Raw genomic sequence first — 21949 nt, forward strand, 5'->3', positions numbered from 1 at the left:
ATATTTTTGACGATTGGGAAAACTTTTTCATTGGTCGAGAAATAATTCCCTCTGACGAGAAGAACGGAAATGTTTGTGGTAAGTTCAGAAATATTTTAAAGAATCGAGAAAAAGTTTTCATGGGTCAAACAATTTTTTCACTGGTTGAGAATTTTTTGGTAGATCGAGAAATAATTTTGTCGATCGAGAGTTTTTTCGCTGATCGAGAATTTTTTTCGCCGATCGAAAATTTTTTTTGCCGATCGAGTCAAGTACCTGAACGACCGCTTGGAGGGCCAAGTCCAAATTGTCGTTGCTATTTCGCTTGTTCTCGCCAACTCTCAAAGCTATCAGGAATTGAAGGAAATGTTTCAATATCTTCTTCATTCCCTCTGGAAGCTTCAGCAAGATTTGGGAAACAAAATGCTGGGAAATATACACACGGGAAAGCGTTCGCCGAAATCCGTCGGAAGGAGGTCATCTCGGGTCGATTTCCTATTATTATTATTATTATTATTATTATTACTATTATTATTATTATGAAATCCGAGCTTGCGCAATGTTTTCTTCATGATGAAAGCTCTATAAAGGTAGAGTATGTTACACTTGCAAAATTGAATAAAATGAACACGTACTCTGTTTCCGCTCGTGATTTTGTATTAGCGTAAAAGATATTTTCTTTTATTTATACCTTGCTAAGCCATATTTTACAGTTCACACAATTACTGACGTTTGAGTGACATTGAAACAAATTAGACAGAAATGAATATTCTGCACTTTGAAGAGGTTCGCGTGCCATCATTTGAGCATTTCGCGATAAAATTCATTAATTTCAGGTCGGTCAGTCTTAGATTTGACCACTTTCTTTTTTCCTTTGTGATGTAATTTTGTTTTACAACTCTCTGCAAAATATCACTACATTCATTGACTTTTCTGTGATTATTACAGGAGTTATTAGTCTCTGTTGTGTTCTATTTGCGAAACAAAGTCGTGAAGAGACAAAAAGAAGTTCTCTAAAGTCTTCATCGTTACCTCTCACCGATTTAAAATTCCATAACAATACAACAACAGTAAGCAGCTGCTAGCTGTACAAACATTGTTACAATGATACTTCAGAACGCCCGCAACTTTTTACTTTTTGGGTAAACAATCTGCCATTTTCGTTAGTACCATGTGATGTCCCATGTGATTATATTTTGGCGCGAAACGCCCGCTGACCAGCTCGATTGACAGAACAATTCTCGACCGACAAAAAAAAATTCTCGACCTTCAGGAAAATTCTCGCGCGCCAAATATTTCTCGATCAGCAAAAAATACTGGATTGGCAAAAAATTCTCGATCGACAAAAATTTCTCGATAGACAAAAAAAATTCTAGATCGACAAAAAATTCTCGATCGACAAAAAAATTCTCCATCGGCAAAAAAAATTCTCGATCGGCAAAAAAATTTCTCGATCGGCGAAAAAAATTCTCGATCGGCGAAAAAACTCTCGATCAACAAAACTATTTCTCGATCTACCAAAAATTCTCAACCAGTGAAAAAATTGTTTGACCCATGAAAAAGTTTTCTCGATTCTTTAAAATATTTATGAACATACCACAAACATTTCTCGTCAGAGGGAGTTATTTCTCGACCAATGAAAAAGTTTTCTCAATCGTCAAAAATATTTCTGGACCATGAAACATATATCTCGAAAGACAAAATTATTTCCCGGCCGACAAAATTATTCTCGACCACTTTTGTCCAGTGTGAGGCGTTGGCTATTCTCCAGAAGGAGAGTTGAGTCTGGGAACAACTGGATAACCATGCTTGCATAAATTAATGTTAGCGACATTTATATGCAAGATGGCGGACCAGGAAGATGGCCTTTACTCCTCAGAATTTGACGAGGAATTTAAAGACGACATTTCAGTTTCACTTTTGCCCAGGGAAGGTGACGAATCTGAGAGAAAAGGGATACCCTGGTGCTCCAAACTTAATCCAAAAAGGGCAGCGATCATTGGTGTCGTTTCATTTGTACTGGTTCTTGTTATTGTGCTTCTAGCTGTCTACATTCGGCCGGGTTCAACCAACAAAGCGCTCAATCATCACGCCGACACTCTTTCATTGAGGCTGCCAAGACATCTATCGCCGATAGACTATCGTGTGTATTTACATCCTAATCTGACAACTTTTAAATTCTCAGGAAAAGTTGATGTTTTGCTTTACTGCAATGAAGTCGCGAACAATATCACACTTCACGCTGGAAAGAAACTTCATTATTCCAATGTTCAAGTATCATTTGTTCCAGACAGGATTGAGAAGAAAAATTCAAAACCTATGGGAATTACGAAAATCTCTCGACTTTCAGGGGAAATGATCTGCATTATGCTGAACAGCAAACTTGAACGAGGCAAGAATTACTCTTTGTCCATCGAATTCCACTCCGAGTTGAATAGAGGTCTGTCTGGGTTTTACTTAAGCACATATAATTCTTCATCGGGCGAAGTAAGGTGAGAAATTTCTACTCGTTCCATCCTCAGATTATTTGAAATATATTTTGCTTTTATATCGTGAAAAGTCTTTTGTTTGTTTGCTCATTCATATTGAAAAACCCTTTTGATAAAGTACGCTATTATTTAGGCTTCCGTAAAGAAATTTGCATATGTTTTTCCGTGTTCAGTCATGGAATATTTTGTCACGCAGTCTTTTGTCGTAGAACTTGGTGCAGATTTGGTCAGTGCCAAACCATGCAGGTCAGACTGTACTGTGATTAGCCTGCAGTACACGCGTCTTATTCGGGCGAGTTAACGTTATAAGCTTGTGATCGTTTATCCGAACGCTATTTTTGATTTGGGGTCAGAGTGGAAGGTTACTAACTAACTATGCTCACCCCCTTGGTACAAATTACTTTCTCCATCCAGCCTTCAGCTGCCATTTAAATAAAAGGTGGCGGTCACATACTGAGCACTCGCTCGCCCAAATTACGTCTGCTCTGCAGGCTAGTGTGTGATGTGATGATTCGTGTGAAAGGTGTAAATCCGTTTCGAGCTGAGGCCGTTTTGCAAGCGGACAGCGGCGGACTGATACTTTCAAGCGTTAGCCCTTCGTCATTCGCTCTGACGAAGGCTGAGAATTGCAGATTTACCCGCTCAAAGCGAAGAAAATGTACCCTGTCTGCGGAGTCATGATAAACAACTGTTTTCACAAAGTTCTTGTTCCAGGCAGCCTGCCTTTGCGGGTTCCCGCGTGCTTCGTCTGCACAGAAAACAACGAAGAAAAATGATAATGATAGCTACGAAAAGTAATCTTTTATTATCTATTTCGCTGCATGTAGATATCTTGCCACCACTCAGTTCGAAGCAACCGACGCGAGGAATGCCTTTCCTTGTTTTGACGAACCTAACATGAAAGCAAAGTTCACCATTGTCATCACGCGAGAAAAACGCCATGTGGCGTTGGCAAATATGCCGCTGGATCATATTGAAGGGGTAAGTTTAGCTCTTTGATTCGCCACTAAAAAAATTGTTTACAGTAGATCATAAGTTAGAGGCGTGCTCCAAAGTCAAAGCCCCTGACTAATCGAGGAGCAAAAGGTCAGCTGAATTATTGTGTTGCCACCAGTGCTGTTCAGCAAGAAGACGCTACACTGACGGTGTCTTTCCACCCAGGAATTTGCATACCGACGAATTGTTAGAAATACTAGAGAGCTTTAGATTCGAGTACGAGAACGAGTACGAGTACGAGTTGACTAGCGTGCTCACATTGCGCATGCGTAGCTCTGCGTGACACTGTCACGGAAGCGGGAAACTCGTCGTCCGCCGCTCGTCGACAACGAGATTTTGACCAGAAGTCGTCCTCTAGAGAACGAGTTTCGAAAGGTGAGTATTTTGTATTTTAAACTTACCCTAGTCTTTTTCTAAGTCAGCAAAAGCAAACTTAAAGCCCTATACAGAGGTTTTATCGAATTGAATGTTATTACAAACCCTGATTTCATTCATATTTGATACTTTTTGGTCGACCTATTTTCACGAAATTCTGAGGTCTACACACGTAAACAACATATCGCCAGTCGAATAAATTTAAATTGAAAAATGAGAGCCTTAAAAAGCACTTTCACCCTTTGAATTTTAACCATACATGAGGGATATAAACAATGAATTGTTGTAATGTGGTTGACACTTTCCCGACTTTCTTATATTCGTAGCGATAGCGAAACGAGAACTTTTTATTTGGAAAGGAAACACGAAACTATGCTTCTCAGAGAAGTACTGGTTGAAGAGCCTCACAAGTACTGACCAGATTCAAAAGAGAGAGGTATATCTTGGACGAAAATCGCCGAACACTATAATAAAACCTTGAACGCTGAAACATTTTATTAGCTTCTCATTAATTATTGTCATATTAATACCATTATATTTATGAAATGAAAACTAAGGAAGAGTTTGTATGGTAAAATATCTGAATACATTATTTTTACATCTTTTTAGTTGTATCATATAAATGTACTGTATTATTATTACAAAGTCAGTTCAGCTGTTTTGAAATTAAAAATTATACATATTTACAATTTTGATTTTCTCAAGTAAATTAATTTAGATTTGAAAATTCTCCATAAAGGAAAAAAAATTGATGGCCATGGATCCACATCCCATATTCATCAATTACTCCTTTCATTGCTAACTATACATAGAAATTTACAAGCAGAAAATATAATTACAATTATAATTTGGTTCACTTCTTCTCTTTTATCTTCTCATCACTTTGCCAAATTGCATTGCTTAAATGTAGCCATAGTTGGTACTAACTATGATGTAGCAAATCAAGAACTTTAAACCTGAAAATAATCATCTAATGTAGGAGGTTGAACATCAAAATAGGTGCTTGTAGTTGATCCATAAAAGCAGATACGTGCATTCCGAAGCAGAGCACCCACTGAATTCATTACACCTACTGGACTTAATCCAATCTTTAAGTTTTTCTTAAAATCTAGGAAAGCGAAGTATGTTACTATGTTGCTAAACACCCACTCCACAGCTTCCCTGACTTTACTTCATCCTTCAAGATGAATCTGAGTGGATAGGCGAGGTCGCCATATATACACAGTGGTTGTCCACTGGTATCAAATGAATGCTGCTGAAGGTTATGAAGGAGGCCAAACATTCTTAACATACCAGCATCATGCCTTTTACCCTCTGAAATGAAAATTTATAGAGTAAACATACTTGGATTTATATCAGTAGCTAGTGTTATAACACTCTTGTAGCTGCAGGTAACTGTTGAGTTACAAACTGTGATTTAAATTTTTTTTTGATTTTCCAAGTTAATTGGTTAATAGCCATTTTGATTTAGTAGGGGCTGGGTTATAGATATTTGTGTAAGGATTCAAGGGTAGGCTACATTTAATGAAGCTCTTACCAAGGGGCTGACTACCGAAAATGTTTCCTGATAGCTTTGATCTTTCCAGCCCACTCCTCTAGGTGTAGATACCGTAGATCCTCAAATCAATTAGCGCCCAGGGAGCTTAATTCAAATTTATGAGAAAATGCGCTTATTTAATTTTTCCCAAATGGTGGCCTGACATGACCATTTTTTTAATACATCATCTAAACATAAACAAAATTAACTATTTATTGACGTAAAAAAACTGATCCTAGAGTTTAACTCACCATTAGTGCAATGTACAAATCTAATACTACACGATGAAAACCATGCATCCTTTGCTTTCTCACTACTCATCCACAAAATGAGGGGAGGGGAGGGGGCACTTATTTGAGGGGGGTACTTATTTTAAATTTTTGGTCGATAGGAGGGGAACTTATACGAAGGGGGTGCTTATTCGAGGATTTACGGTCGTGACACTTCAATTCAGTTTCAAATTTGGGGGCTTAAATAAGGGGAGGCATTACAGCAGAACGATGCAAATAAGCGTATTAGCTTACCAACTGGTCCATACAAATTGGCTATTAAACCATTTGGCGCAACAAATGATTGAAACTTTAGGGCATGTACCCTTTTGTGCCCACTGGGTACAAGCTGGTTCTCTCCTGGGCGACAAATTGGGCGAACTGTCAGGTCTACAAACCCCTAGCAATTCTCAAGAGCTGTTCCCTTTCCATGGACAGCAAGAGCAAAGTCTTCCAGATGTTGGCTACTCAGCCAGGGTTGATCGAGATCTCTGAGCAAGTATCCATGGTTCGTGTAAGTAAAGCTGATCACCTCGTTGAAGATTAAGCTCAGCTCGGGCACTGAACAAAGCGAGGAATCATATCCGAGAGACGACATGGGTAAGAAGAAAGTTTCAATAAAATCAACGGCCCTTTCGTTCCTGAACATACCGTGCCATTGGCACAAGTAAACATTTCTGGAATTGCTAATGCCCGAAGAAGGAGAGGCAATCCTGTGATGACAAACCTGAGCTCGGCTACAAACTCTTCAGGAGAAATGGCGTCAAAAACATCGTCAATCCTTTCATACTGCTTGTAAGGATGTTGCCTCCCATCGTTGTGATTTCATAAATCGCAAAGGAGGTAAACGGATGCTAATAGGATAGTTTTTTTGGCTAAACATGGCGAGATTGTTACAGTAAAACCCTCGCACTCGGATCGATACATTTGTTTAGAATCTAAAGTTACAATTTTCGTCAGCACGACTACGAGTACGAGATACTAGTGCCAGATCTCGCGCGGTTAAAACTCGTACTCGTACTCGTTCTCGCACTCGAATCTAAAGCTCTCTACTATAAGAACTTCTATAAGTGATAATCAGTGGACAAGGAAGGGTTGTGCAGTAAAACTCCCACCCCTCTATGCTTCATTGGCAGGAATTAGCATTAAGGGGGCTTAATACCCCCCTACCTTACCTATATAGGTACGATTTACCCTAAGGAGTATGGATTTTTGATCGGTCTTGGCCTAAACCTTATCTCCCCTCGAGCTCTAAATGAATACATACATACAGACATAGGTTAATTGACCACTCCCCATAGGGCTTTTCAGGGCCAATTAAGGTTGAGATCGGACGTCAGCATTATAAGGCGGCTCAGTAACGAGGTCTCACCTTCCCACCCATCCCCGAGGAGGACATCCACCATACAGTAATCTCGTGCGTGGGAAATTAACGTCTCTTACCCCTAACCCTGCAGGAGACGGGGCCTACGGTTTATTTGGTCCTTATCCGAGAAGACTAGAATAGTCTATCCATTCCTTGATATTATAGAAAGGTAGCAAATTCTCCTCAGTTATTTTAAGACCATGAGTAGTGGTCCGGCCGGGGCTCGAACCCTCGACCTCGCGCACAACACAATCCGGCGCTCTAACCAATTGAGCCAACCGGGAGGCGGAAGAAAAGCTACCAAAATATACTCTTCGATCTTAATTTTTCGTTGAATTCAGCCATTTCCTCTCTTGGACGCTGATGTGAAGCCTAATATTGCTACAACAAGGCACAACGATTTGCAAATGACGTACAGCTTTGGAAAGCTAGGTCTGATAACGTGTATGGATTTTAAGGGCCAGTATTGAAAACGTGCGTGGTAAATATCATCTTTTGGTTTAAAGAAGGGTCAGGATTAGGAGAAACAGACGGCATACTCCTGTAGTGTCTTTAGAAACTTAACCCCTTCATTCATTTCCCTCTTTTAGTTTGGGTGACGTCTTTGACGTGAAGTTTGTGGTGTGATATTTAGATGTGATTTTATGATTTTTGTTGTATGTTTTAGTGCAATGACAAGGTAGAGCTTTGCACGGATCACTTTCGAAAAAGTGTGAAGATGAGCACGTATCTGGTAGCATTTATCGTTTGCGATTTTAAGAATATAACGAAGGAAACTTCAAAAGGAGTGAAGGTAAGCTACAATTCAGTCTACTTGAATGTGGAACGTGTCCACAAAAAGGTAAAGAATAGATGAGACCTAACATATTACGACATGATAAAATAATCTCTTACATGATTCTACAACTCACTTATCCTATTGATAAACGTGTTTCACTTAGGTCAGTGTGTGGGCTCCACCAGAGCAGATTGATCGAGGTCAATTTGCTTTAAATGTTGCTGTAGAGGTTCTGGAGTATTATGAAACGATATTCAAGGTGGACTATCCACTTCCAAAGCAAGGTATTTACAACTCATGTAGGTATTGGAGTAAGAGCAACATATGAAGCACGATACAGAGTTTTTGCGGTAATTTATGAGTGCTTAAAGATTCAGGGTTATTTATTTTGATTCCAACCGTGTGATTCAAGTCTTCAGGGAGTGTGGTAAAGTCTACCCTTTCTCGAACGCTCTAAAAGCCTTAATAACTAGGAAACATAGACTGATTTTTTTACTAAAGTATTGAAATATTAAATGAGAAAAAAATTTTCTTGTTCTTCTGTAATAGATCTTGTAGCTATTCCTGACTTTGCCGCTGGTGCCATGGAGAACTGGGGTTTGATCACATATCGTTTAACATCTCTGTTATACGAGCAGAACAAATCTTCAGATTCAAACAAGGAAAGAGTGGCTGTAGTTGTTGCACACGAACTTGCTCATCAGGTTCGTGTGTTGAGATAAAAATTTTTTACGCGATTGATCAAACTTCTTTATTGCGCGTGTTGTCTTCTTGGTTCAGTTATTGGTTCTGGTGTACCTAATCTATTGACGGTAGTTATTTTCCTTTTTTTAACACGTTTATCACGTTATTTTTCAACTTACAGTGGTTTGGTAATTTGGTAACTATGGAATGGTGGAATGACCTCTGGCTTAACGAAGGATTTGCCAGTTTCATGCAATTTATGGGAGTAAACCACACCCAACCAGACTGGAAAATGATGGAACTATCCATTTATGAGAACTTCCAGGGAGCAATGAGTGAGGATCAGCTCAGTAACTCTCACCCAATAATGGCTGAAGTGAAAGACCCAGCGCAAATTAATGCTCTCTTTGATTCCATTTCTTACGATAAGGTTAGCAGAACGCTCTGAAATTGATAAATTAAAAACCCGGCTAGGGTAATTTATCTCAGCAAGCTCTCTAACTTACATACAGAGGCTTGCATAACTGTTGCGTGTTTAGCAACACTAAAACGGTCTCGTTATATTTCAGGCAATGAAAATTAACGTAATTGGGTGTTAAAAATATCGTTTTTTCGGCAGTGTGAGAAACAAATCGATCTGATTCCTTGGTGAGAAGAAATCATTTCCCGTTCAGCGGTTGATTGCTCTTCCATGACGCTGTCACAAGAAAATCAGGGGCAATTATCTTTAGTTAGCGTGTATAAACTTTTCATTCACAAATTGTTGTTTCTTCAGGGCGCAGCTATAATCAGAATGTTAGAAGATGTCCTGCGAAGCGAAGTTTTCTTCCAAGGATTACAAAAATATCTGAAGAAATACAGCTTTAGCAACGCACAGACAAATGATCTTTGGCGGAGTCTTACTCAGGTAATGATCATGAGACAGGTGAAGTGATCTCACCTACGAACTGTTACAGATACAATGAATATATGAACTTCATGTATCCATTGTATCAGATACAATGAATATATGAACTTCATATATCCATTGTATCACATACAATCAATATATGAACTTCATATATTTTGAACTGCGGTATTAGATACGTATGATGTTACAGTCATTGTAAACGTTGGCCTGCGTCCACATGTGGAAATAACCGTACTTGGTATGTAATAAGGTAATTTGATTTTATCAACTAAGTTGAAATTGTACATTGGACACCGTAAAGAGTCGAAAAGCTGACGTTTCGAGCGCTAGCCCTTCGTCAGAGCGAAATGTCAGCTTTTTAACTCTTTACAGTGGCCAATTTACAATTTCAACGTAGCTGATAAAAACAAATTACCTTGTTACTCCCACCGACGCAGCACCACAGTTTCTTTAGAAAATTACCCCCCTTTATTCATTAGTATGTGATAACTTCCGTTCTGAAACTAAGCCTGTTAGCTTATTTCTTATTGCAGTTCTTATCTCAGCATTTGAGAGGAAAAGGTGGATTGTCCGTTTACTTAACTCGAAAATGTCTCTACCTATATTAAAATGGATGAATATCGCTTAATTGCCAGAGGGGCAGTTAACCCACTCGTGATTTTTAATCAGTTTATCGGTGCGAGCATTGATGACGTTGATGAGCGCTCATGTAACAAGGCAGCGCGGATTTTCCCAGTAAACACGCTAGTTTTAAGGCTGGTTTATACGCCCTCGGTCGCGGAATTTTACATGGATCCTGGGGATTGCAAAGATTATTATATGGAGAACGCCAGACCTTTGAATTGAAAATGATCTAACTAAGAGGTTGCAAAGATGTTTTGAAGGATTGAACCGAGGATAACATGAGGATACTTAGTCGTAGCACTACAGATAGAAACCAATGCAATTCGTAGACCACACCTTGTTCGCTCCCAATCCGGTATAAACAATATTCTACTGTCTTGAAGATCTTGTCTGCGTTCTTTTCATCAGGAATCTAGCGATTAAAAGTAATATAGCAGATAGTGGATATTAAATATGATATTCTTGGACAGGATGGGCTCAACGTCACAGAAATGATGACATCATGGACAAGTCAAATGGGTTTCCCTGTTGTTACCGTCAGGAGAAATAAAACTGTACTGTACACAGAACAGCAACACTTTCTTATACATAGTAGCGATAAAAAGCCAACAACTTCACCTGACAGTCGGTAGGTGTGAAGACTTGTTAAGTTTTTGTTGGTACCAGAAACAAAGTAAGGAGGGCCCCAGTTGGCGAAGTGACGAGGCCTGTGTTAGATTCCTAGTTTTTACTTTGCTTTAGTTTGTTGTTAGTACTCTCGTCCTTGGTTTTAGAGTTCCTTCGCGTTCTTCCGTTTTCTTCTCTCAAGTTTAGGCTGGGGATGGTTTCTTTTCTTTACAACCTGTTGTCTTTTATTTTTACAGACCAATGTGGGTAGTTCCCTTAACTTACATAACGCAGCAATCTAAAAAGAGGAAATTGGTTTGGATGAGGGAGAGAACGAAGGAAGGTAACCAATCTATTGACTGAGATTTACAAATTTCTCCGCCCACTTGCACTATACATAGGTAGTATACTTCGGGGTGGAGAAGGGGCTTATTACAGTAGAGTGAACTGTGAAACTCAATTGACCGTGTGCAGTGCTGGAACCAGGACTTTTTATATCCAGAATAAACAAACAAACTATTGATGCCAAAACGGATAAAATATCTTTTTCAACATGCTCTCAAAGCTCCTTAACCAGTTTTCTTATTTACTCCAAGTGTCTAAGACATTTTACATAGAGGGTTGTATAACTTTTAAAGTAGTTTGAAAGTGTTACACTTTTCCTGCGTAATGTGAAAGACAGTATGTAAATTTAACCAATTAATATCTTCGTTCTTGGTTTGACTTATTGCAGTTAATCTTAGCACGAAATTCAATGATAAGGACTGGATAAAAATGAATGCTGGACAAACTGGATTCTATCGTGTGAATTATGGAAAAGAAAACTGGGACAAACTAGTTCGTCAGTTTCATACTGACCACAAGGTAATACTCGTCACTTGCGAGATTTATTTCATTTGAGGTAGATTGATTAAATTTCACGTGTCTTTCCATGTTGGAGATGTAGTCACTGATTTAACCAGTCAAGTGATAGAAGAGATTAGTTTTGCCGCCAATGAAGTATATTTATTTGTACAAAAGAAAAGGCCAGTCATGTGACAATCACAGGAGATCTCCTTCCTGTCAATAGCCGGCAAGATACTCTCTCCAGTGTTCCTCGACCGTCTCCTCCAGTATCTCGAAACTGGTCTGCTTCCAGAAAGTCAGTGTGGATTCTGAGCTTAACGTGTAACCGCCGACATGATATTCGTAGCACGCTAACCGTTCAAGAGAAATGCCTAGAGCAGTTCAGCGACCTTTACATGATCTTTGTAGATCTTTCAAAGGCCTTTGACACTGTCAGCAGAGAGGGCCTGTGGCGAATCGTGAAGAAATTTGGCTGCTCAGACAAATTCACCACTATGGTTCGACAGTTTCATGATGGCATGATGGTAAAAGTCCTCGACGATGGTGAAGAGTCCAAGCCTTCTCCAGTCTCGAACGGTGTGAAACAGGGCTGTGAACTTGCCCTAACGCTCTTCAGCAATGTTGCTAGATGCCTTTCAAGACCACACGGAAGAAGGCATTCCAAAGGTACAGGACTGATGGAGCACTGTTCAAGCTTAGCCGCCTTAAAGCTGTAAAAACAATTCCACAAGACTGTTGTTAGGGACCTCTTGTTTGCCGACGACTGCGCTTTGAATGCGAAAACTGAGGGAAAGATGCAACACCAGGTAAATGTCTGCTCTAGGACATGTGATAATTTTGGACTCACTGTCAGCGTGAAGAAAACTGAAGTCCCTTTCCAGCCAGAACCAGGCAAACAGTATGAAGAACCAATTGTCTCCGTTTAAGACCAGAAACTACCCGCTGTTGAAAACTTCACCCGCCTAGGGAGCACACTTTTGCAAAAAGCAGATATAGACACAGAGATCAACAACAGAATTGCCAAAGCCAGTGCATCATTCGGGAGACTTAGGAAAAGTGTGTGGAATCGCAGAGGACTAAGCCTCAACAGCAAACTCAAGGTCAACAGTGTAATGGTCCTTACCACACTCCTCTCTGCCAGCGAGACTTAGACAGTTTATAAGCGCCGTGCAAGATAACAAAACTACTTCCACAGGATAATTTGGTCATATCAACTAAGTTGAAATTGTAAGTTGACCACCGTAAAGAGTTAAAAAGATGACGTTTCGAGCGTTAGCCCTTCGTCAGAGCAAATGACGAAAGGCTAACGCTCGAAACGTCAGCTTTTTAACTCTTTACCGTGGCCAAGTTACAATTTCAACTTAGTTGATATAACCAAATTACCTTGTTACCCCTACCGACGCAGCACCACAGTTTCTTTAAAACTTTTGGCATGAGGTGCCTCCGAAAACTTCTGCACATCACATGGCAGGACAAGATCCCTAATACAGAGGTTCTTGAACGCGCCGGGCCTCTAAGCGTCTACACCTTGCTCCTGAAAGCTCTACCAAGATGGGTTGGTCATGATGTCAGAATGCCTGACAATCGACTGCTAAAACAGTTTCTCCACGGTGAACTATGAGAAGGAAAGCGCAAATTTGGCGGTCAAAAGAAGAGCTATCAAGACTCTCTTAAAGTCACCCTCAAAGAATTCAACGTTAATGTTGAAAATTGGGAAGCCCTTGCAGCTGACCGTCCCGCCTGGCGCAGTGCAGTATCATCTGGTGCACGTTTTTCTGAAAACAAGCGGATTCAAGAGTCCAAAAAAAATAGCCATTCGTAAGGCGCGAGTAGCGTCTGCAGCCAGTACAGTACCAACCCGTCCCTGTCTAGCATGTGGACGCTTCTTCAAGTCAAGGGCAGGCCTCTCGAGGCGTCTTCCTAAGTATAGACATTGACTTTTTGAAGTGTCAGGGTGATTGTCGAATACGACAGACGAACAACATATTTGTGGAAAACAGCGATGGAAAATGAAATGAAAAATGCTACCTTCGCAAGAAAAATAAAAAAAATAAAAAAACCGTATAGATTTGATACAAAATCACCAACCCAGTTTCACTCGAACAAACCTGCCCCTTATAAGTGGTGTCAGTTAGCTCTTATGCGTAATTAAATATGCTTTTTAGTGAAGTGCGGTTGTTGTATTTCGCTCAGGTATTGAGTGCCGTGGACCGCTCAGGTCTGTTAGACGATGCTTTGAATCTTGCTCGGTAAATAACCATTTTTTTTTTCATTGCTCGTGTCTTTATGTTTCTAAGTTATTGTCGACTAGTTAGGAGAAGAGTATTTTAATCAGAAATAAGGAGGTCAGTTGCTATGGTAACCTAACCAAGGTTAATCCCAAGGATAAAAAGACATTAGCGCGTGGAATGAATACCTCGAGGCCAAAAGTACAAATTAGGTTAGGAGATGGGGAAAAGGGGAGTAAGCTACAAAGGTACAAGCATACTGAATAAACTGGTATCTGCCTCTTATGCGCCCGCTATATTGGTATAAAGCGAAACATGATGTTCTTCAGTGATTTCACAGGGTGTGAAAATTCTAATATTTCCCTTTTTTTCTCATGTTCACCGCTAGGAGTGGCCTGTTGGATTATGAAGTGGCCCTAAGTCTCACTTCGTATCTAACAAAAGAAAGAGAATATGTCCCGTGGATGTCGGCGCTTGATAACATGGGTTACTTTGCAACACAATTTTCCACTTACGACTCTCTGATGAATGGATCAACAGATTACTATCCCACGTATAAGGTGATAGAAATTATACACATTATATTTTTTGGCAACCGTTCTGTGTGAGTTTTAATGTTTTGTAATAATTTCATTTCTAAAGGGCTATCTCCAGAACCTATGCTAGGTAATAAATGAATGCATGTTTGTAACCAACCTGTTTATAGGAGAGTTATTTTGACTGAACATACCCCGAGCAGACAGTGATTCCAATACCTCAAATAACAAATGACGTGGTTAAAAATCAGCTGAAAGAGGGCAGACCAGTTGGTTACCAATTGAGAGCAGTCGAGGAGGTAAACTCGGAACAACCGAGAACAAATCCAGTGAGTGGCAGGTCGGAACAGACTTGAACCATGGATCATCAGATTTAGCTGCGCTGTACTGTAAGCACTGTAACGTCTCCACTATGTCAGCAGACAGTTACATTGGAATATTTTGTCATTCTTTAGAAATATGTCTCGTACCTGCTTCGTAGTATCGCTGCTGAATTAAGCTGGAAAGAAAGAAAAGAAGATCCACATTTGACAAGGTGTGATGCGTTGTACTTAGTTTGTGTCACGGTGTTGTCCTCAATCCGAGAAACGTTTTTCTCTTCCATCTACAGAAATATCGCAAAGCTATGGTAAATATGTTTACCATAGCAGGAGGTGACTGAATCAAAGAATTGTATCGATAAGCTTTTTCGTGGTACCTTTATTATCGTAGATATCTTCGACCTGTTCTGTTGAAAGTGGCCGCCATTTATGAAGATCCGGAGGGTGAACAGAATTACACAGCCGAAGCTATGAAGTTTTTCAATGACTGGCTAGATAAAAGCGTACCGTGAGTAACTCTTTCTCTCGTAGTATAATAAAATTACAACGTAAACCAGCGGATGTGCTCATTTTATTTAACGACGTAATATGCTCTACTTGCCATCGGCAAAACTAGTGTAGTGTGTCCCAAAAAATTGTAATACACCGTCGATCATGCGAGAAAACATTTTAAAACCTTCTTTCTCTCACTTTCGGAACCACAACGCGAGGAAGTTTATGACGTCGCTCTCGCAAGAAATATGTATAGAAACCATATCACACATGTATGGAGTTTAATTTATGGGTCAGCTGACTATCCCGTTTTCATTAGCTTATTGGTTGGGCTTCTAACCAAGGGATTATAAGCACTTTTTAATCTCTTGTGGTCACCAATTAATATGAAGACCCTTGGTTCCATTCAAGCCAGCGCAATTGGCGGTTTTTTGGGCGCTCAGTGAAAATGTAGGTAGTCGAGCCGCCGAGAACAACAGAAGAGCTTTATATTTTCATGTTCCAGACATCTCGTGACTTCGGCTTTCATCAGATTCTGCTTACACTATACAAAGAAACACATACACAAGTGTAGATACAGGGGCCTGTAGGTCAGCACGAACTTCGAACCCAGTCTATTGCACAACTTCCCAAAGAAACCCACACCCACGCACAGTATAACTCTAACACAAACCACAAAAATTACAAACAAAGTTTGGGTATCAGAGAAATGGTGCTGACCTAGACTGATTCAAATTCGTAACGCACAGCACTATAGATCACAATTAACTACCCATAACTCCACCAAAACAGACCCAGTCCTTTGACCCGTGCCAGCAAAATAGCTGTTTCTGCCTGTTCCGCGATGTTCCGCTGCTAGAAATACCATTTTTCGCGGCTCCAACGCTCAACCCTTCAAAGCAAACTCGAAACCGCTGCCTACTCAGATTACTTGGACACTCGTGACACATGAACCGAACATCTTTCTATTCCACTTTACTTTTTCTATAGGATTTCGCCGAATGTGCGTGACGCCATCTACGCGATTGGATTAAGAGAGGCAAATGACTCTACGTGGACAAAAGTTTTCAATAAATACCAAGCTGAAACAGTTCCATCGGAAAAGAGAAAGTTAATGTACGCGCTCACAAGCAGTCGACATGAAGACATTTTGAAAAGGTAAGAAGTGGAAATACCTCAATGTGAATTTGTATACTGAGAATTTCGAAATTAAAACCCTCTTCCTAATTTTCATTGATTGCCTTTTTTCATCGTTTTTTGTTTCTTTGTTGTTTGCTCGTTTGTTTGTTTGTCTTTTTTTTTTTTTCAATGGCGGCTAATTCGAAGTGGGCGCGCTTAAGAGATCTGAAACTAGCTGTGCGAGGGTCTGAAACTATCAGAGAATTTTAATAAAATGTGAGGTTAGCGACGACAATGGCGAAGACGGTGATGATTCTGATGACAACTTCAAAGATATTACTGCAGGCAGCTGTTGATTTTCATGAGCTAATTACTTTTCTTTATTTCAGATTGTTGACGTATTCATTGGATGAAACTAAGATTCGTTCTCAGGACTCCGTGTCTGTCATAGATTCAATAGCCCGCAATCCTCAGGGGAGTTTATTGGCGTGGCAGTTTGTACAAGATAATTACTATGAATTGTATCAAAGGTAAAAGATTTCCTTGAATCGCAACTATAAATAACAGCTTTGACAACAATTTTCTTACACGTCTTAGACCTCACTTTGATTAATAAGGTTAAGTTAGGTAAGTGAAGATCGTTCGAACAAATAGTTCCCTAATCTGAGTAAGCTCAAGTCTCTCCGCTCAAGAAATATTTGTGGGGGGGGGGGGGGAGAAGACGATGAAAAGAACTTCATGTGTGTGTCAGTGCACACGCACACACACACACACACACACACACACACACACACATATACAAATCAAAGCCAAGATTCCAGACCGACGAAGTCGACAATAACTTTTTAGGTAAATCACAAAGTGAGCTCGAGTTTTACCACTGTGTGCGAGCTGCATACGAGCTGTTCACCGACAAAGATGTTTCAAAAAATTGTTTAAACAACAAACATATGAAATACATATATATGAACTGCGGTTATGAAACGTATATGTGCACGATCCTTCGCAGTAAAGCACTATTTAGGCAATAGTGAAAATCAGACCTGAAACAAATTCAGGCCTGTACGGGATTCGAACCACTGATCTCTGCGATACTAGTGCAGCGCTCTAGTATCTAGTATCTAGAGCGCTGCACTAGTATCGCAGAGGTCAGTGGTTCGAATCCCGTACAGGCCTGAATTTGTTTCAGGTCTGATTTTCACTATTGCTTAAATAGTGCTTTACTGCAAAAAAATTGTTTCAGAGCAAAAAAACTGCTCAGGTCGATTTCCGCTTTGATTTTGAATCTTTGCTCATTTTTCTCTTTTGAATTTCCGCTACAATATGCATTTCTTTGTTACTTTATAGAATTGTTTCACCATTCACTTTCATTTACCTCTCTCGGTAGATATGGGGTCGGCTCTTTTGATTTTAGTCGTTTGATCAAGTCTAACACTGCTCACTTTAACACAAGGGAAATGAAAACCCAGGTGAGAAACATCATCACTTTTTTGGAAAGTTGTCATTAGATGTGTCCATTTATTCCATTCTAATGAATAAAACTTGTAAAATCGTTTCATGTGCATTTTTAACTTACGCTGCAGCCAGTTCGCAGGTATTAGTAATTGCAATTGTGAGAGGTTTGGTGGCCTATTGGTCAGTGCATTGGAATCCTGGTCGAGTGGTCTGCGTTCGAGACCTGACTGGGTGATTGGACTGCTTTCTTGGGCAAGACACTAAACTTTCGTAGTGCTTCTCGCAACCTAGGAATACAAATGGGTGAAGCCTGATGAAGTAATGCAGGGGGGAAGCCTCTCGATGAACTGGCATCTCATGCATCCAGGGGGGCAATTGCGATACTTTTAGTCCCTTCATGCTATAGAACCGGGAAAAGCTCTGGCTTGGGCACTTGACTTGAGCATAACCTTAAATTGAGTCGAGTATTATTCAGTTTTACTTTGAAATCATGCACTTGATTTTGAACTCGAGTGAACGTCTAGCACAGGTTCGTGTTGAAATCACAGGATTAATTTAAGACCAAACTCGCGCAACATGAAGGTGCCAGTGGCCAGTTTATTCATCCATTTTATAATGTTTGTATTCATAGGTGAGCCAGTTTTTCGCAAAGGTTGACCAAGGATCTGGGGAGAGGGCTGTTCGTCAAAGTCTGGAAAGTATAGAAGGAAATATAAAGTGGATGAAAGAGCACGGACCAGCGGTCTATGAATGGTTGAAAAACTTCCTCCAAACCGACGTCAAGTAGTATTATTTTAGAGACTGTGTTGCAAGGACGTAGCCACGGGGGGGTCCTGGGGTGCCCATGACCCCCCCTTGGTAGGCCTTCTTTAGAGCAAACAACCTACAATATTCAGGTGGCGAAAACGCCATGACAATATCTTGGCCGTAAAAGCCATTGTTGAAAAGCCCACTTTTTTAAAATTTGTTTTTTTGTAAAGTATTTTCGTCAATGGCTCTTGTATTTAGTTAATATGGACCTTCATGCCGCGATAATACGACTGAGCCCGCTGATACACGCGGAAGAGCAGCGGTGTAAATGGTAAGTAGCCTCTGTGACCCCCCCTTTGAAAAATCCTGGCCACGCCCCTGTGTTGAGATAAATGGTTTGGATCACATGTCACAATGATCTTATCGAACTATAGACTAAAAGCCGGCAGACTATTTTTTTTAATAAAATTGTTGGGTTAAAAGTCATGTTCGGCTGCATAACCGAAGTTCGTATTTGGAAGGAAATTTACGAGGATGGTGTGGCCATTTAAGACATTGTTATTCTTTCAGTTCAACTAAAAGCATTCAAATTGACACTGGGTGAGAACACATATTAAAGTAAGTTTTCCTGTTGCTTTTTTCATGGCTTCTTTTCGATTCATTTGGCATTTCTCTGAACGGTTTACACATTTTCTCTTCGGAATCCTCCACTTGTTGGCTCCTCTTCTTGCTCGTCTCTAAGGTTTTGATTTGCTGGTGTTTAGTTTCTTTTTTCATAATCAAAGGCAGCACTGTTTGCAGACTTAGGTTCAAGTTTCTAGACGGAAACTTATCGTTGGGAAATACATTTTTTCGTTATGACCGTAACTACTACTAATCTTTGACTGTGAAGTTGAGAACTTCATGAGTGCAATGCAATGTCGTCTTACAGTGTCAAAAGCTTAACGCATATAGAACTTCTAGTCGTGATCTTTTGCCACGATTTCCTTTAGCATAGGCATGACAGCCGAATGATTTGATGAAGGAAAATGGCTGTAAATGTAATATAAGTAATTGCTGGCGAGCCCTAGCGAGGCCAGCCTATTCCTTACAATAGCGAGAAAAAGCCAAAATTCGTCGAATGTAAGATCGGAGACATGCGCGGTCGATTGCGTTTTTTATATCCCGGGTATTTGTGATGATATCATATAAGATGCACGTGGAAATATCGATCGATTTCGAGCAATAGCTGTGTACAGCCGTCCCGCTCTGCTAGAAATCAAGGACACGATAAACGAGGTGATTTTTTGATATGGATGTCTTTAATTGCTCGTGGAAGTATTCATCAAGGTCATGAACGGCTTAATGATGACTCTCGAGGAATACAAGAGATTTTTATGTGTTTGGCTGCTCTATGATGGTGCCAAGATATCGATCAAGTCCCATCTCATGGAGATAATTTTTTTCTTAGTGCTTTCAGCAGCAGCGAAATGTTAGCTCTTAACTCAAGACAAAAATTTTGGAGCTCTGTTGTTGTTTCACAAAAGCCCTTTAAAACTAAACTGGTTGGAAAAATCGTAATTCTCTTTAAAAAAGCCACACCAACCCCCCATTATACCGTTTATTTCAAATGGAATTATAAGTATCTCCTTCAAGCTCTGACGCCAGCACCCACTTTCACATTGAACCTACTAGTATAAGTAAATATAAGTATAACATAAGTAATAGAAGTATATCTTTAGTACCGATAGAATTAACTAGACCTAATATAAGTGTATCTTAAGTACCGATAGAACTTGATTGACCAGACCTTCGGTTACTGCTTTGGATTGGGAAGCGTAAAAGAACTGGGACAAAACATGGTATGGTCCTTAATTTTGGTTATAAAGCTTTCCCAATATACCCAAAGACATATTCGGTTCCATATATCTACATAATATAATAAAGACATTTAGAATTGGCAGTAGGGCTGTGCCGGATGAAAATCCTTGATATACGACTCATTTTTTTAGTGAAATTGCACCCACATTTGTGAAGGTCGTATTTATTAGCTTCCCTATTTTTAATTTAGTAACAGTTTCATCGTAGAAACAAAAATGATTTTACAAGTATTCTTTTCTAGTGAGTAGTTAATCCGAAATTGTCAGCATAGCTAATCTTCTTTAATTTTTAAAAACTGTCAATTAAGGATTAATTTGGATTCAAACTATCCAAATTTATCCATATAATTGGACAGTTTTAAAACACTAAAGAATAATAGCTTGACTGTGTAGTGTCCAATTACAACTGACCAGCTATTTAATTAATAAGGGGACTACATGTTTGTCCAATTTTGGAAATAATTGGATTAAAAAAATTCCTCTGACAGCCAGATATGACTTATCTTACGGCCTCGTCTCATTTTGGCTATCAGAATTTTTCTTTTTATACTCCTATTACATATACAAACATTTTAAAGTTTTTTTTTCTCCTACCTAAAACTATGCGTGTTTCCATTCTTAAATAAAATCATTAAAAATTGTGATTTTGTTGTATTTTATTTTCCATCATCTCGCGAAATATTTTGGTTTCACGACCTCGCCTTACCTTAAAGTTCCACCTATTCCAGCCTGGATATCTAATTAAATTCTTAGAATAAGTGCTCTCATCTGTAGCCGTCACAATGACGAAACGCAATAACTTTGATCCCTAATCCATGGGTCTATCTTTAGCACTGAACTCCTTACTCCTCGATTGTCCCCCTGTGTTTTTGTGCATTAATGTTTTACTTATATACATGGACGTACTGTTTAGAGAGCCACTTCGTTAAAATCATGTAAGAAACATAAACTACCGACAGCGTAGCCAGAAGGCTTATTAATTAATCTGCCAGTTATTTCTTGAAGACGATTCATGAAATACTGTTTTGATCTACAACTGGCAAAGCGACGACGAAGTACCTGTTCTTTGCGACTTTCGAGTTCTACATCAAAAGTTCATCGTTCTCTGCACTACTTAAGTTCAAAAGTTGAGACTTCACTTCCAGTCAAATGCATTTGAACCGTTGATCGTCGATTAATGCGCATCCGGTTATTTATTGTATTATGGTCACTTTGCGGTGAATGTTGACAGCTTCACATCACGGGTTTTAGCGATCTCATTGAGGACTTGTAAGAGCGTCAGTCGATTAATATTAGAACTGATTTCACTAAATAGCCACCTTCATTTGCAGAGTGAAATGGTCTTTAATTGTGTAGGTTAAAGGAAACTTCGGCCTCAGTTCTAAGAAAGTTTACATTTGGCATTTTAAATTTGATAAATATGCACATATAGGATAAAGTACCATAGGCAGATCGAGACTTCGGTTTACTAGGAAAGTTTTCAATGTTATTGAATAAATAAATGGAATCAAAAGATAGAATGAAGGTAATATTTGGTGAAAGATCTAAGGAAACTTCAACTTCTTAGAGATATTAAACTGTTGATCGTCTATCGGTGGGCGTAAATTCATAATTATTCAGTTATAATCAGTTGTTAATGAATGTTACCGGCTTCGCCTTACAGGTTAAACCCTTCAGGCACTTTAAGAGTGTTCTTCTTTTGTTTGGCCTCACTGAAAGGCCTATTCATCC

At 39.5% G+C, this 21949-nt stretch overlaps 1 protein-coding gene and 1 long non-coding RNA gene across 3 annotated transcripts; both read left to right on the forward strand.

The window, feature by feature from the left end:
- Positions 1–1800: 1800 nt before the first annotated feature.
- Positions 1801–18992, forward strand: LOC111334359 (endoplasmic reticulum aminopeptidase 1). 2 transcript variants are annotated; one of them, XM_022940072.2, is made up of 18 exons: positions 1801–2471; positions 3296–3449; positions 7679–7804; positions 7953–8073; positions 8339–8493; positions 8655–8903; positions 9249–9380; positions 10478–10635; positions 10871–10956; positions 11347–11477; positions 13653–13708; positions 14076–14247; positions 14679–14758; positions 14935–15051; positions 16026–16193; positions 16544–16684; positions 17542–17623; positions 18241–18992. In XM_022940072.2, the coding sequence occupies exons 1-18, from the start codon at positions 1801–1803 to the stop codon at positions 18394–18396; spliced, it is 2955 nt and encodes a 984-aa protein (XP_022795807.2). In that variant the 3' UTR covers positions 18397–18992. The 2 variants fall into 2 exon arrangements, with proteins under 2 accessions (XP_022795807.2, XP_088603049.1); XM_088746923.1 differs by having other exon boundaries at positions 1809–2471; positions 7953–8088.
- On the forward strand, positions 3456–4528 carry LOC111334363 (uncharacterized). The gene is made up of 2 exons (XR_002695234.2): positions 3456–3839; positions 4166–4528. It is a non-coding gene; the product is annotated as an uncharacterized LOC111334363 (long non-coding RNA).
- Positions 18993–21949: the final 2957 nt, after the last annotated feature.

Source organism: Stylophora pistillata, chromosome 1 (assembly GCF_964205215.1).
Source record: "Stylophora pistillata chromosome 1, jaStyPist1.2, whole genome shotgun sequence".
Taxonomy (NCBI): Eukaryota; Metazoa; Cnidaria; class Anthozoa; order Scleractinia; family Pocilloporidae; genus Stylophora; species Stylophora pistillata.